Source organism: Lolium rigidum, chromosome 4 (assembly GCF_022539505.1).
Source record: "Lolium rigidum isolate FL_2022 chromosome 4, APGP_CSIRO_Lrig_0.1, whole genome shotgun sequence".
In the NCBI taxonomy this organism is placed as follows: Eukaryota; Viridiplantae; Streptophyta; class Magnoliopsida; order Poales; family Poaceae; genus Lolium; species Lolium rigidum.
Window position 1 is genome coordinate 194,336,508 of NC_061511.1, and position 14,382 is coordinate 194,350,889.

Here is a 14,382-nt window from a genome sequence, read left to right on the forward strand (position 1 = left end):
CCAGCCTCCTTCAGATTAAATCTGTAGTTGATGATCGAAACAAAGCCCCCTGTCTGTCTGAATTTCATTTTCTTGCCAGTGCCATGTGGCAACTCAGTGATGTGATCGTTTCTTCAAAACGTATGTTGTGTTGTGACATTTCTTTGGCACGGATTTGGAAGCTGGCACCGCGTCAACTGACGCGTTTTTCCCTCTCTGGAAGTCAGCTAACTTTTCTGGATCAGTTCTTGATGTAGTCTTACCATTTAAAACTTACTAGTTAAAATGCCCGTGCGTTGCCACGGGTTCTCAAATTTTATTTGCCCAATGCACATATATAGTTCCTAATGCACTTATGAAAAAAAATTAAAGATATCATAAATTATAATCATCAAAGAAACCAATACTACTTATAAAAGATAATTTAAAATCATTGGTTATCACAAACCATGTCACCAACAGAAAAATATTTGTTTCTAACAAAATCTCCTTAGGCCAGGAATTCCTTCAATTGCTCCACACCTCCTCTTCACCTTGAGTTTCAAAAACACTATCAAAATGCTACCATACACCTTCTATATGCCTCTTTCAGCAATCTCTATAGCTCGATCATGCTCGCCAACTACTTCACCTGCCACACTAACATGCTCTTCAATAATGGCAGGGATTATAAGAAAATATGACTTCTCCACTTCAATCAGGTTGGGAGAACACACTTACTCTTTACAAGAATTTTACAAGAACTTTGCAGTTTCCATAGTTCATTTCATATTGGCATCTCAAAACATCCATGCTACTACTTTCAAGAAAACAACTGAAGAGAGCAGCAAAGACATCGTCGAACGCGAAAGACACTGAAGAGAGCGATACTGCACTCGAGACACTCATCATAATGTACTATTTGTTTATAATTTATAAACAAGAAAATGTGTGTGTACTTACAACACAGCCGCCCACAATCTAAGAAAATATTGGCATCTCATTTAGTAACTGATGGTATGAAATACAATATTGCATCACAACAACCATCAGAAATGAACCATGATATACTATTGGAGTGGTAGGTAACCAAAGCAATTCGGAAAATGAAGCAACACACCTACAATATTACAACAAATATTGGACTGGTAGGTGACCAAATCAATTCTGTTTTAAACGAGCAAAATCAAGATCCTATCTTTTTGTGAATTCTGAACCTCAGAATCACCCCCATAATCCTAAATCCAGAACTGGACAATTATTTACCATGAACAAAACACTACGTGGTACGCCGCATTTTCTCCACTTGAAACTAACATGTTACACTTTCTTCAGCAACACCTTTGTGCTGCTTCTTCAGACAGTTCTCACAAATTTTCACAAAAGAATGTCTAGCTTTATCCTTACTGTAGTGCAGAGATCTTGAATACATCTCCACAGGCTCCACCGTGAAAAACTTGGTCCATGTATTAGCATGAACCATCATTTTCTTCCGTTTTTGCATTAACCAGATGTTGTCTCGGGAACAAGCGATGTAATTTCTTTAGAGGCGACAAGAGCTGGAAAAAACGATGGTTGTTTGATTGGACCGCTGCAACAAAGAAACATTAAGCTAAGTGTCAATGAGGCAAGTGACATATAAATGGGAGAATAAAATTTGAGAATATTGATCCAGGACTTCTAGTGCCATCCACTCCGAATGAAGGCCAACCGGAAATACGGTCATGATAAGCACGCCACCTGAACAAGGGAAATATAAGACACAGTACTTGTTGAACTAAATCAATGAATCAGGAAACTATTATAGATGAAAGAATATACAGGCAGTTGCTTCTACACTGAAGCAGAGCAATTATTCAAACAAGAGAGCACACAATGATCATGTTGGGGATTTCTAATAGTGCACAAGGAACAATATGTTTCTTTTGACATGAAGTTTTCCGTGTGAGTTCAAACATTATGAAGGTATGTAGGTGCTAGTCAACTCAACCGACGAGACCTCACAAGTTTCTCTCTTTCAGGGTGCAGTATAATCTACGTATCCAGCACCACTGTCTCAAATGGTTTTGCTTCTCCATATTAAACATGATATAAATCCATGAACACATATTTGGTAAGCTCGGCCCATTTATATTGTACTACAAAAGTTTCAGTATAAGTTCAAAAGCATGGTTTCGATTATCTTAATGCATACAATGTCCACTCGAACAACTCAATTTGAAGTCTGATTTAATCTCCAATGAATATTTGCATGCCTTTGTGTGTGAGATGGTTGACAAGAATAATAATTCTAATAAACCAAAAAAAGATAAGCAGTGTAAGTGGCTCGAACTCTGCGTACACCTTTTTAAATTCTAAATTTGCATGACCAGAACTCAAGGGTAAAAACAATGGAGACAAAATAACACAACCTCTATCCCCGTAAATCCCATCAGTTGTCACCTCATTGGCCAGCATAACTTCATTGAAAGTCCACGTAGAAACAATGAATATTTCATTAGCAACAGAAAATAGAAGAACAAAAATCTAGCACATCAGTGCTTCCTATGTGCTGCAAAAATCCACATGATGCACATGTAAGAACTTCAAGAAAACTCAGACCTAAATCAAACCCAGGGTTGGGCACTGAACCATCGAAACCAGCTGTGCTTGCATGTTTATTTACAGGCAGATTCGCTGGACAGTGCACAACCAGCTGGTCGCTGAAAGTTACCCTAAGGCACAAGAGTATAGCTTGCTGTTGTAGCACAAAACAGTGCAAAAAATTAGCACACACACTTTAGCAACATAAAAGAAACTAACAACAATAACTTCCGTGACAAAAATCTATGCTAGGTAAGCCTTATGGCATCTGTAACATTAAAAGAGAAGCATTATAAATATATGCTTCCAGAATTCCTAAACAATGATATTTTAGGCATGGGAAATGATTGCGCTAGCCCATATAGATAATCAAGATATGTGAACACGGCACGATATTGGTCAAGCTTTGGCCCTCCAAAATAGTGGCATCTCATTTTGTGAGAACTTTTAAAACTTTATAGCAGATCTCAACTTATCTGAAAATAATTTTATCCGTGTTTTGCTTTAATACCTCATTTAGATGGAATTTACCTTTTCTTAATAGCAGATCTGAGGCTATCTAAAAAAAATCTAGTATCTAACTGGACCATATTGTAGAACCATATTTAGATGGAATTTACCTTTTCTTTCCTCCCAAATCGAATAGGAAGAAAGGTATATGCCACTCTGTTGTCTTGGATCCATCATACATTAAACTCCAATTAGGCCTTGAATTGGAACTCTAAAAGAACCGGAATAATTATCAAGAAATTCTGATTCAGAGACAACTCACAAGCCACAACTCACCTCCATAATTCTTATTGCCCTTCACGGTTCATCTTCATGTCTTCCTAACTCCCATGACCCAACTTGCAAAATAAAGAAGCACAGTCATCCATAAGAACAGAAGAACGATGAAGAAAACGGAAACAAAAGCGAAAGGTAAATCAATGGACTGCTTTCAAGCATGACATGTATGTGTTCTTAAATGACCACAATATCAGAGCCAAATAACAGCATCCATCCCTATACATAACAATATAACAATATCAAATTCTTCTTGCCCTTCACGGTTCATCTTCATGTCTTCCTAACTCCCATGACCCAACTTGCAAAATAAAGAAGCACAGTCAGCCATAAGAACAGAAGAACGATGAAGAAAAGGGAAACAAAAACGAAAGGTAAATCAATGGACTGCTTTCTAGCATGACATGTATGTCTTCTTGAATGACCACAATATCAGAGTCAAATAACAACATCCATCCCTATACATGACAATATAACAATATCAGATTTTCTATTCATAATTGCTATATAGTCTAGGATAATATTTGCTTGTTTCAAGAAACTAAATACTAATATGAGCATTTTGTAGTTGAAACAAAATGAAACCTAGCCGGCACAAGATAAGAAAAAGTTACAATGCATTTTCAGACGTATCTGCAGGATCATTAAGTGGAATGTTCTAAATAGTCTTTGATGCATGACTGTCTGGGGTGGTCTTGGATTCTCCAAGGTCAAAACCTGAATAAGCAGAAAGGATCATCCCTTTATTCTTTCAATGACCTCCACCTACCATCCTGCAAAGCATAAATTTAATTTTTCAGCTGAACTGGACCATGTATCTATTTGAATGAACCAATCAATAAAATCCGGGCACCTACTTTTCTGTTGGAGACAAAGGAAAAAAAATCGCTGTTTTAATAGGAAATGCCTAGTATTGCCACATATAGTAGCAACTCTGCTCCTAACCCACATAAAGGCAATTAAAATGGCGCAACTGGATTTTGTTGACATACTACTCTCTGTTACTATTATTCATGTGAGTTTCATAACTACCAATTCTACTTTTCTTCATACTACCAAAGCCAAGAAGGGACACATCATATATTGATAGGACAGTTAATTGTGTTACCAATAGCGGCAACTTATTCCTACATGCTGACATATTTCGCCCCGTCCTACGCCACACTCGTTGTTACCGACCGCGTGCCAAGGCATCATCCGGGCCCACGCAGCTGGTCGATTCGCTCCTCGTCGCCACACACAACATGGACATCCCCAGATTTCTTCGTTTTATTTATATTCTTCATTTATGCTTCCGCAAAGCAACTGAGCTTCATTTCAAAGATATAAAAACACAAATATACATATTTCAACAAAAGAAATTGCATGCATATATATAATATATCTCACAGGCACTCCACTTTATATTTGCTAACAGAAGGAAAGAAGCATTTCAATGATTAATCGATTGAAGTTGTTTGCTGGTTATTCCTATTGCCGCGAAGCAACTGAATATTAGATAATTTAATGCCAGAGTTGCATTTCAAAGATATAAAAAAATAGAAAACCACAAATATACATATTTGACGAAAAGAAACTACATGCATATATTTCTCGCAGGCACTCCACTTAATATTTGCTAACAAAAGGAAAGATTAGCAGGTTGTAAAAATTAGCAGTCAAAGCTCTCAAGATAACAACTATCTTGAATATTTGTTTTCTGGTCATTCATAAGCAGTCGATTCAAGCTCCTAGATCATTCTTTGGTATTAACACACAAAATGCATATATTTATTCAATGCATCATAACAATAAGTGCATGTAGAAAAGGTTCCACTACACACCTTAATACAACCAGGACCTTCTCCTGGCAAAGAACACAGTGCAGTTGTGCGAGCCAGGTTCTAGCAACCAGCCTATCCTACTTCTTTTCCTGAGTTACTGGCAATTAAACATAATTAGCGAGTCAACACCCGTAATCCCATTCTTTATGTACAGTGAATACAGTGAATTCGAAGGTTGTGTACATGCACAACAAATGCTGAAGGTTAATGCTTAGCAACCCAAGAAGCCAAGATTCCAAGAATGTGTGAACGGATTAGATTATGAACAAAACTGGAATTCTAGTTAGAGTGTTTTTACCATGTCGTTTGGGTGTTGTGGGCAAAGAAATCCACCATTTGATGCTCATCGATCTTCTTTCAGTTGCGTCCAAACCTGAAATCCGGAAGAATCAATCAGCTATTGCAGGGACGCAAGATTATTCAGAGGCAGAGTAGAACATAGCACATCCCGTTGCAGTGGTCCGAGGAGGGCATCGAGGAAGCGCTCATAATCCACCGGGCACCACGCTCTCCCTCAGCCCGAGGAGCCGTCCTCACCTTCCCACTTCCCGTCCCTATCTCTCCTCGGTGCAGATCTGGTGGACGTGGACCTGTGGGGGGATCAGGGTTTGCCCTGGAGGCAGCGACGAACGAAGCATCGTGGGCGGATCCGATCTCATCGCAGAGCTTGAGACTACGGAGGTGGCGGCCATGGAACCAATGGAGGAGGAATCGGTGGGAGGAGACGTCGCGGTGTCCACGGATCCTTTGGTGGACGATGCGGCCGGGTGCGGGTCTCGACTCTCGCCGCCCACAACCTCATCCAGCTCCGCGGCATGCGTCTCCACGCCCTTCCCGGATCCGTTCGCGGGATTGGGCATCGCCGTCTCCAGTTCTCCACCTCCATCGTCAGGGGCGAGGGGATGTGTCCAGGATTCAGGTGGTGGCGGCCGGGAACAGACCTAGGTCTGGGATCAAGTGTGTAGGGGAATGGAGAGGGCAAGGAGGCAAGGTAATGTGCGTTGACGATGCGGGCGGACGAAGGACGGTATAGCGGAGAGCGTGAGTGATTTGTTGGGCTTGGCCCAGTTTTGCGCGAGCGACGTGCGACGAGAGGACGATGACGAAGGGGTTGTAGTGGCAGAATAGGGAACACCTTCCTCCTTTTTAAGTAGTGTAGATGTAGATTTCGGCTAGAATCTGAAGACATCAATTTTTTTTGTATAACATAAATTTCAAAAAGCTTTGGCACCATCTTCTGAAAATGGTTGTGCAGCACAAGTCATAACCTGCATCATAGCAATTTGTTCCGTGCATTATTTGGTGATTCTTGTAAAGCCAAAAATGTTCATACATTTTGCGAAATTTAACAAGGTTAACTTTTTACCCATCCTTAGCTTACATATTTTTGCACAATTTTCCGTGCTTGGAATTTTTTTTTTTTGAATTGAGGATGGTTATTGTGCCGAATAGTATTTTCCTAGTAGTAGATTTTTTGTTGTTCCCCACCCACTGATAGTCGGCAAAAACTAACGGCTTATCGCTGCTTCACATCTGTCAGCTGCCAACCAAATCATTCGAAAGCGCCCGACTGACCGTTCCTCGTACTCAACACACTCGCCGCAGACTGCTAGCAAATAAGCTCAGTAGCTAGAGTCACACCACGCACGGCACGGCACGGCTCGGCGTACCTACACTACTCTTCACGCCGCCGCGATGGCCCGCACGAAGCACACCGTGGCGAGGATGCCCAGGCTGGAGCCCAGGGAGGCGCCGCCCGGCTTCGAGCGCTCCCGTCCCTGGAGGCCGCCGCCGCCGCTGCGGATGGTGTCGCCAGAGCCTCGGCCGGAGCCGGAGAAGAAGAAGAAGAGGGCGCACCGGCTCCGGCCGGGCACGGTGGCGCTGCGGGAGATCAGGAAGTACCAGAACTTCACCGGGCTGCTCCTCCCCTTCGCGCCATTTGTCCGCCTGGTGCGTGCCTCCGTCGTGTCCTCTGCTCTGTCACTGTCAGTCAGGGTGTCCATGATTTAGATCGATGAATTTGCAGGTTAAGGAGATCAATGACTCCCTCTCCACCGATGTGAACCGCTGGACTCCTGAAGCGCTCGTCGCGCTGCAAGAGGTCAGTCAGTAATGCCCTAGTTGTACTTCCAGTCACTGTCCTTCATCATATTTTGCTTTGCATTCAATATGGTTTTCTCTTCTTTTCCATACGCAGGCTGCAGAGTATCACTTGGTAGACTTATTTGAAAAGGCAAATATCTGCGCCATCCACGCGAAGCGAGTTACCATCAGTAAGTTGTCACTGAATGAGCACTTCTTTTCGTTTGCACTTATCTTATTTTTGGTAATTGCGAAAGAAACATGCCAAAGTTATCAAAACATTTCAATCACAGTATCATCTTTGCTTTTATTTGAGGTGATATTTAGTTTTATGTTATTTAAAGTTGCAAAAATTCTAATGGTTAATAATAATTAATAAGAAGATCTACAAATAGCAGATCTCAACAGGACCTTCTATTCTTTTTTCTCAACGAACATGTGGAACAAACAGTACATATTCTGAAAGTTATGGCTAGTGTGCTAGAATTTTCAATCCTGCATTTAGACACCAAATCTGGTTGGTTACCATTGCAGATAACTCTGTGTTTATTTCCCATCTCGAGGATACAAACATAGTATCAAAATAAGAATTTTTATTTGTAAAATATGTCTGTATTTTCTACTTGCGTACTGTTTGTCGTAACAAATTGATGTCACTCATCATCATCATCATCGTTCTTGTTTCTATCTTAACAAATTGATGGTATCAACTAGCAATTACTTTATATATATAATGGAAATACATGTATAGATTGGCATGCCCTCATTCACCTGACCTTTTTTGCTACAGTGCAAAAGGACATACATCTTGCCAGGCGCATCGGGGGGCAAAGGCATTGGTAATACTAATGGAAGATGCTTTTCTTGGGTCGGGGTGTGCAAATATAGTGGTCATAATAATCGGTTACGTTTGTGAGTGTATCATTAACAAGTGTGGGTGTGTATTGGTTAGCTTGTCGGTTCTGACTTGATGCATGTTAGGGCTCAGTTGAGTTTTCAGCCTTCGCTCCATTTTAATTGGTCTAATTCAGAGTTTCTGCGAACAACACTATGATATGGATTCTGAAATTACTAGTAATTGTTGCTCACTATTATTACTGTCATTATTATTATTATTATTATTATTATTATTATTATTATTATTATTATTATTATTATTATTATTATTATTATTATTAGGGGAGCACAGGGACAAGATAGATTCGAATTATTTGCACAAATGTGATTCTAGCATTGCACATGAATATGTACATTCGTAACTGTATGAGTAGATGCACTTTTGGTACTTCCTGTGCTTCTACTATAGTTCATTCCAGGTAGAGGCACTTCAATGTTTACGCAAAGATAGTCTGGTATTTCCTTTCTCTTGTTTGCAATAATCTTGTACCTAAGAGAACACTTTTACATGTTCTTTTCTTGATGAAAGTGCCATTGGCTCATCTCTAGTTAGCCAAAATTCAGACATTTGACTTTGTAATTATAGCTGCATCTTTCTCATTACAACTGAATCAGAACTTTCCTTTACCGATTAATTAATGAACTATTGGTACGAACAACTGTACCTACTTCAGAATTAGGGTGCTAAGTGATAGTAGTTCTCATGACATGACTTACATATTGAAAGAGCTTAGTTGTTCCCTCTGTCTTCTAACAACTATGAGAGCTCTTAGCACAATAGAGCTTGTTCGATCAGTAGTTTCACCCTGAATCTTCTAACAGCTATGAGAGCTCTTAGCACAATAGAGCTTGTTCGATCAGTAGTTACCCTTTGTGAGATTTTAATTACATTACCCATTACAAGGTAATTATCAATGGGTGTAGGTGAAAAAATCCAATAATTGTATTTGTGGAATTTGAACAATTATGTAATTGATTAATGCTAAAATATGATGAAGGACAATTTTCTCCTGGATAAATTTAAATCTAAAATTTCAACTTATAAAACTAACTCCTTATCTCTTGTGGCGAGAGTGGAACTTATTAATTATGTGTTTGACTCCATTCCTGTTTATTACATGTCTAATATCATTTTCTCTAGAAAGTTTCTAGGAAAACTGACCTCTATCATAAGGAACTTCTGGTGGACACGAGTGGATTTAGAGCCTTCTTCTAAACCTCTTTGTCTTGCAGCTTGGAAGAATATTTGCGAACCAAAAAAGAAAGGGATGCTTAGGGATTTGACATCTTCAGGCTGTCAATTATGGGCTTATCCTTTCTCCTTCCTGAGAATTGCATCGAATCCTAGAAGTTAGCTCTCCTGTATCCTTCAATCCAAATATTTCAGTGACTCGTCGATTTAGAGGCCGAAGCCCAACGTCCCCAAATTAGCTCTCTAGATCTCAAACTTAATGTTATCCCACTGCTTCAACAAAACTCTTTCTGCCAGATTGCCATAGGGAATCTTTCAATTTGGAGTACGCCTTGGTGCTTGTCCTGGACCAAGATCGACGTTGATCTTATCATTCAGCCTCAGGGTTATACCTATCCAGCTAAGGTGTCTGGTCTTTGGATCCCTCTCCAAAAGTCTTGGAATGTTCTCCTTATTGATTCTCTCCTCCTCCCTACCACAATGGCCTCAATCAAATCCACTCAAATTTTAAACTCTTAAGAGGAAGATATCATTTGTTGGAATTCACTCCAAATGAGAATTGCTACTCTAAATCTACTCACCGATGGGCCGTGTCAGGGGCAGTTAAGAGATGACTTCATTCAGTGGTTATTCAACCTTGATATTCCTGATGATGAGTTATGGTTATTCATGGGGGATTTTAATTTTATTAGATCCCAAGATAATAGAAGTATTCCTGGTGGAGATGCAAATGACATGTTTATCTTCAATGAATTAATTAGCCACTTGGGCTTGCTTGAGCTACCTCTTAAAGGAAGATCTTTTACTTGGTCTAATATGTAGAATAATCCTCTCCTAGTTCAACTTGACTGGTTCTTCACAACCCCAAATTGGACTTCTGTTTACCCAAATACTATGGTTCTTCCTCTCTCAAAACCCACTTCTGATCATGTTCCCTGTGTAGTTTCTATTGACACAGTTATACCACAGGCTCATATTTTCAGATTTGAGAATTTTTGGGTTGATCAACCTGGTTTTTTGGATTGTGTATCTTCTGCTTGGAGCATTAATGTCATGGGACAAAATGAGGCCTCTGTACTGGCTAGAAAGTTGAAATTTTTGAGACAAGCCTTGAAGAAATGGAAGACTGGTTTGTCAAAATTAAAGCAGTCAATTGCCAAGTGTAATATTGTCATCTTATTTTTTGATAATCTTGAGGAGGAGAGGGGCCTTTTCACTATGGAACAGAATTTCAGAAAAATTGTGAAGATTCATTATGAAAAGCTTTTGCATGCTCAATTTCTTTATTGGAAAAAGAGGTGTACTGCAAGATGGATGAAGTTGGGAGAGGAGAACACTAAATATTTTCACTCTATGGCAACCATTAGGTACAGGAGGATTAATGTGGTGAGTCTGCTTGCTGATGATGGAAGAATTGTCACTGATCATCAAGAAATGGCTGCCTTGGCGCTTAATAGTTATAAAAACAGAATGGGAACTTCTAAAGAAATTGATATGTGTTTGGACCTTCATGCTTTAATTAAAAGGGTGGATGGACTTGATGTACTTATTGCTCCTTTTACATCAGAGGAAATGGATAATGTGATTAGGAAAATGCCTCCTAACAAAGCTCCTGGCCCTGATGGCTTCAATGGTCTTTTCTTAAAGAAATGCTGGGGAATTGTCAAGGAAAGTTTCTACAAGCTGGCTGAGGAGTTCTATCATGATAGAGTAAATTTGGAACAAATTAATACTTCTTATATCACACTGGTTCCAAAGTGTCAAAGCCCTAAGAAAATTACCTATTTCCCTCACAAATTGTTGTCTCAAATTCCTCACAAAAATGGCTGCAGATAGACTGCAAGATAAAATTATGATGTATATCCATAAAAATCAGTATGGTTTTATCATAAACATGACAATTCATGATTGTGTTGCTTGGGCCTTTGAATACATCTATCAATGTAAAGCTGTTAGAGCTGAATGCATTATTTTGAAATTGGACTTTGAAAAGGCTTTTGATACAATTGAGCATGAAGCTTTAGTGCAGATCTTGAAGCATAAGGGTTTTAATGATGAGTGGATCAGATGGGTCAGGTGTTTTCTTGGCTCTGGGTCTTCCTCTGTTTTGCTTAATGGCATCCCTGGAAAGCAGTTCAAATGCAGAAGAGGAGTGAGGCAGGGGGACCCTCTTTCACCCCTACTATATGTGTTAGGGGGTGATGTGTTACAATCTGTGGTTAATGATCTGTTACACCAAAATCTGCTACACTTGCCAATCATTACTGGTGATGAGGATTTTCCAATTCTTCAGTATGCAGATGATACCCTTCTAATTATGCAAGCTGATGTCAATCAACTATGGTTTTGAAGCAGGCTCTCGATGATTTTAGTAAATCTACTGGATTGTTTGTGAACTTCCATAAGTCATGTATGTTGCCTATAAATATATCAGAGGAGCAGGTGCAACATCTAGCCCAGGAATTTGGCTGTATTGTGGGCACAATGCCCTTCACTTATTTGGGTTTGCCTCTGGGTACAACTAGACCAAAAATTCAGGATCTATTGCCTTTGGTAGACAGAATGGAGAGAAGATTGGTGTCCACTTCTTTCCTTTCTGGCATATGGGGGGAGATTGCAGCTTATTAGATCATGCCTGAGCTCTATTCCTATAACTTTTCTATGCTCTTTGGATATTCCTCAAGGAATTATTTCTCAGATGAACAAAATTATAAGATAGTGTTTATGGAGTATTAGAGATACTGAGACAAAAGGAAAATCCCTAGCTTCATGGGATATGATCTGTAAGCCAAAAGAGAAAGGTGGGCTGGGTATCATGGACTTCCAGAAACAAAATGAAGCTTTGCTTATTAAGCATCTCCATAATTTTTTCAACAAGAAGGATATTCCTTGGGTAAAACTTGTCTGGAATTATTATCCTAATGGTGTGTGATACGTCTCAAACGTATCTATAATTTCTTATGTTCCTTGCTAGTTTTATGACAATACTCACATGTTTTATATACACTTTATATCATTTTGATGCATTTTCCGGCACTAACCTATTAACAAGATGCCGAAGCGCCAGCTCCTGTTTTCTGCTGTTTTTGGTTTTAGAAATCCTACACAGGAAATATTCTCGGAATTGGACGAAACAAAAGCCCACGGTCTAATTTTCCACGGAGCCTTCCGGAAGTCCGAAGAGGAGACGAAGAGGGGCGACGAGGCGGCCACACCATAGGGGCGCGGCCCCACCCCTGGCCGCGCCGCCTTATGGGGTGGGCCCCTCGAGCGTCCCCCGACTCTGCCCCTTCGCCTATATAATCTCTCCGTCGTGAAAACCCTAGTACCGAGAGCCACGATACGAGAAAAGTTACTGTGGCGCCGCCGCCGCCAATCCCATCTCGGGGGATTCTGGAGATCGCCTCCGGCACCCTGCCAGAGAGGGGAATCATCACCGGAGGGCTCTACATCACCATGCCCGCCTCCGGACTGATGCATGAGTAGTTCATCCTTGGACTATGGGTCCATAGCAGTAGCTAGATGGTTGTCTTATCCTCTTGTGCTATCATGTTTAGATCTTGTGAGCTGCCTATCATGATCAAGATCATCTATTTGTAATGCTACATGTTGTGTTTGTTGGGATCCGATGAATATGGAATACTATGTCAAGTTGATTATCGATCTATCATATATGTGTTGTTTATGATCTTGCATGCTCTCCGTTGCTAGTAGAGGCTCTGGCCAAGTTGATACTTGTGACTCCAAGAGGGAGTATTTATGCTCGATAGTGGGTTCATGCCTCCATTGAATCTGGGATAGTGACATAAAGTTCTAAGGTTGTGGATGTGCTGTTGCCACTAGGGATAAAACATCAATGCTTTGTCTAAGGATATTTGTATTGTTTACATTCCGCACAGTACTTAATGCAATTGTCTGTTGTTTGCAACTTAATACTGGAAGGGGTGCGGATGCTAACTGATGACCCACAAGTATAGGGGATCGCAACAGTCTTCGAGGGAAGTAAACCCAATTTATTGATTCGACACAAGGGGAGCCAAAGAATACTTGTAAGCCTTAACAGCGGAGTTGTCAATTCAGCTGCACCTGGAAACAGACTTGCTCGCAAGAGTTTATCAGTAGCAACAGTTTTATAGCAGTAGCAGTAGTGAAATATAAGTAGCAGTGTAATAAAGATAGCAGTAGTGATTATAGTAAATAGCAGGATTAAAATACTGTAGGCATAGGGATGGATGAACGGCGCTGCATGGATAAGAGAACTCATGTAATAATCAAGGCAAGGCATTTGCAGATAATAATAAAACAGTATCTAAGTACTAAATAACCATAGGCATGTGTTCCATATATAGTCGTACGTGCTCGCAATGAGAAACTTGCACAACATCTTTTGTCCTACCAGCCGGTGGCAGCCGGACCTCTAGGGAAACTACTGGTAATTAAGGTACTCCTTTTAATAGAGTACCGGAGCAAATCATTAACACTCCGTGAACACATGTGATCCTCATATCACAGCCTTCCCCTCCGATTGTCCCAACTTCTGTCACTTTGGGGCCTCGGGTTCCGGACAGCAATATGTGTATACAACTTGCAGGTAAGATCATAAAACAATGAAAATCATCATGAATCAATAACATGTTCAGATCTGAAATCATGGCACTCGGGCCCTAGTGACAAGCATTAAGCATAACAAGTTGCAACAATATCATAAAAGTACCAACAACGAATACTAGGCACTATGCCCTAACAATCTTATGGCTATTACATGAACAATCTCATCCAATCCCTACCATCCCCTTCATCCTACAGCGAGGGATTTACTCACACATGGATGTGGGAAACATGGATGGTCGATGGAGAGGCGTCGGTGGTGATGATGGCGATGATCTTCTCCAATTCCCCGTCCCGGCAGGGTGCCAGAACGGAGTTTCTGATCCCGAGATTGAGTTTCGCGATGGCGGCGGAGTTCTGGATGTCTTCTGGAAAATTGGTCGAACCCCCCTTGCGTTTTTAGGTCAAAGGCTTTAAGTAGTCCAGAGGGGAGCGTCGGGGGCTGGCCGAGGC

At 40.6% G+C, this 14,382-nt stretch overlaps 1 protein-coding gene across 1 annotated transcript; it reads left to right on the forward strand.

Moving 5' to 3' along the window:
• The first annotated feature begins 6,845 nt into the window (after positions 1-6,845).
• LOC124647986 (putative histone H3.3-like type 3) lies at positions 6,846-8,075 on the forward strand. Its single transcript, XM_047187823.1, has 4 exons — positions 6,846-7,100; positions 7,177-7,251; positions 7,348-7,423; positions 8,023-8,075. Exons 1-4 carry the CDS (start codon positions 6,846-6,848, stop codon positions 8,073-8,075), a joined length of 459 nt encoding a protein of 152 aa, XP_047043779.1.
• Positions 8,076-14,382: the final 6,307 nt, after the last annotated feature.

Excerpts from the sequence above, each read along its gene's own strand:
- LOC124647986 (XM_047187823.1), top strand. The coding sequence starts at position 6,846 with ATGGCCCGCACGAAGCACACCGTGGCGAGGATGCCCAGGCTGGAGCCC. Across the intron at positions 7,101-7,176 it reads TCGCGCCATTTGTCCGCCTG|GTTAAGGAGATCAATGACTC; the intron begins GTGCGTGCCTCC and ends ATGAATTTGCAG. Across the intron at positions 7,252-7,347 it reads CGCTCGTCGCGCTGCAAGAG|GCTGCAGAGTATCACTTGGT; the intron begins GTCAGTCAGTAA and ends TTCCATACGCAG.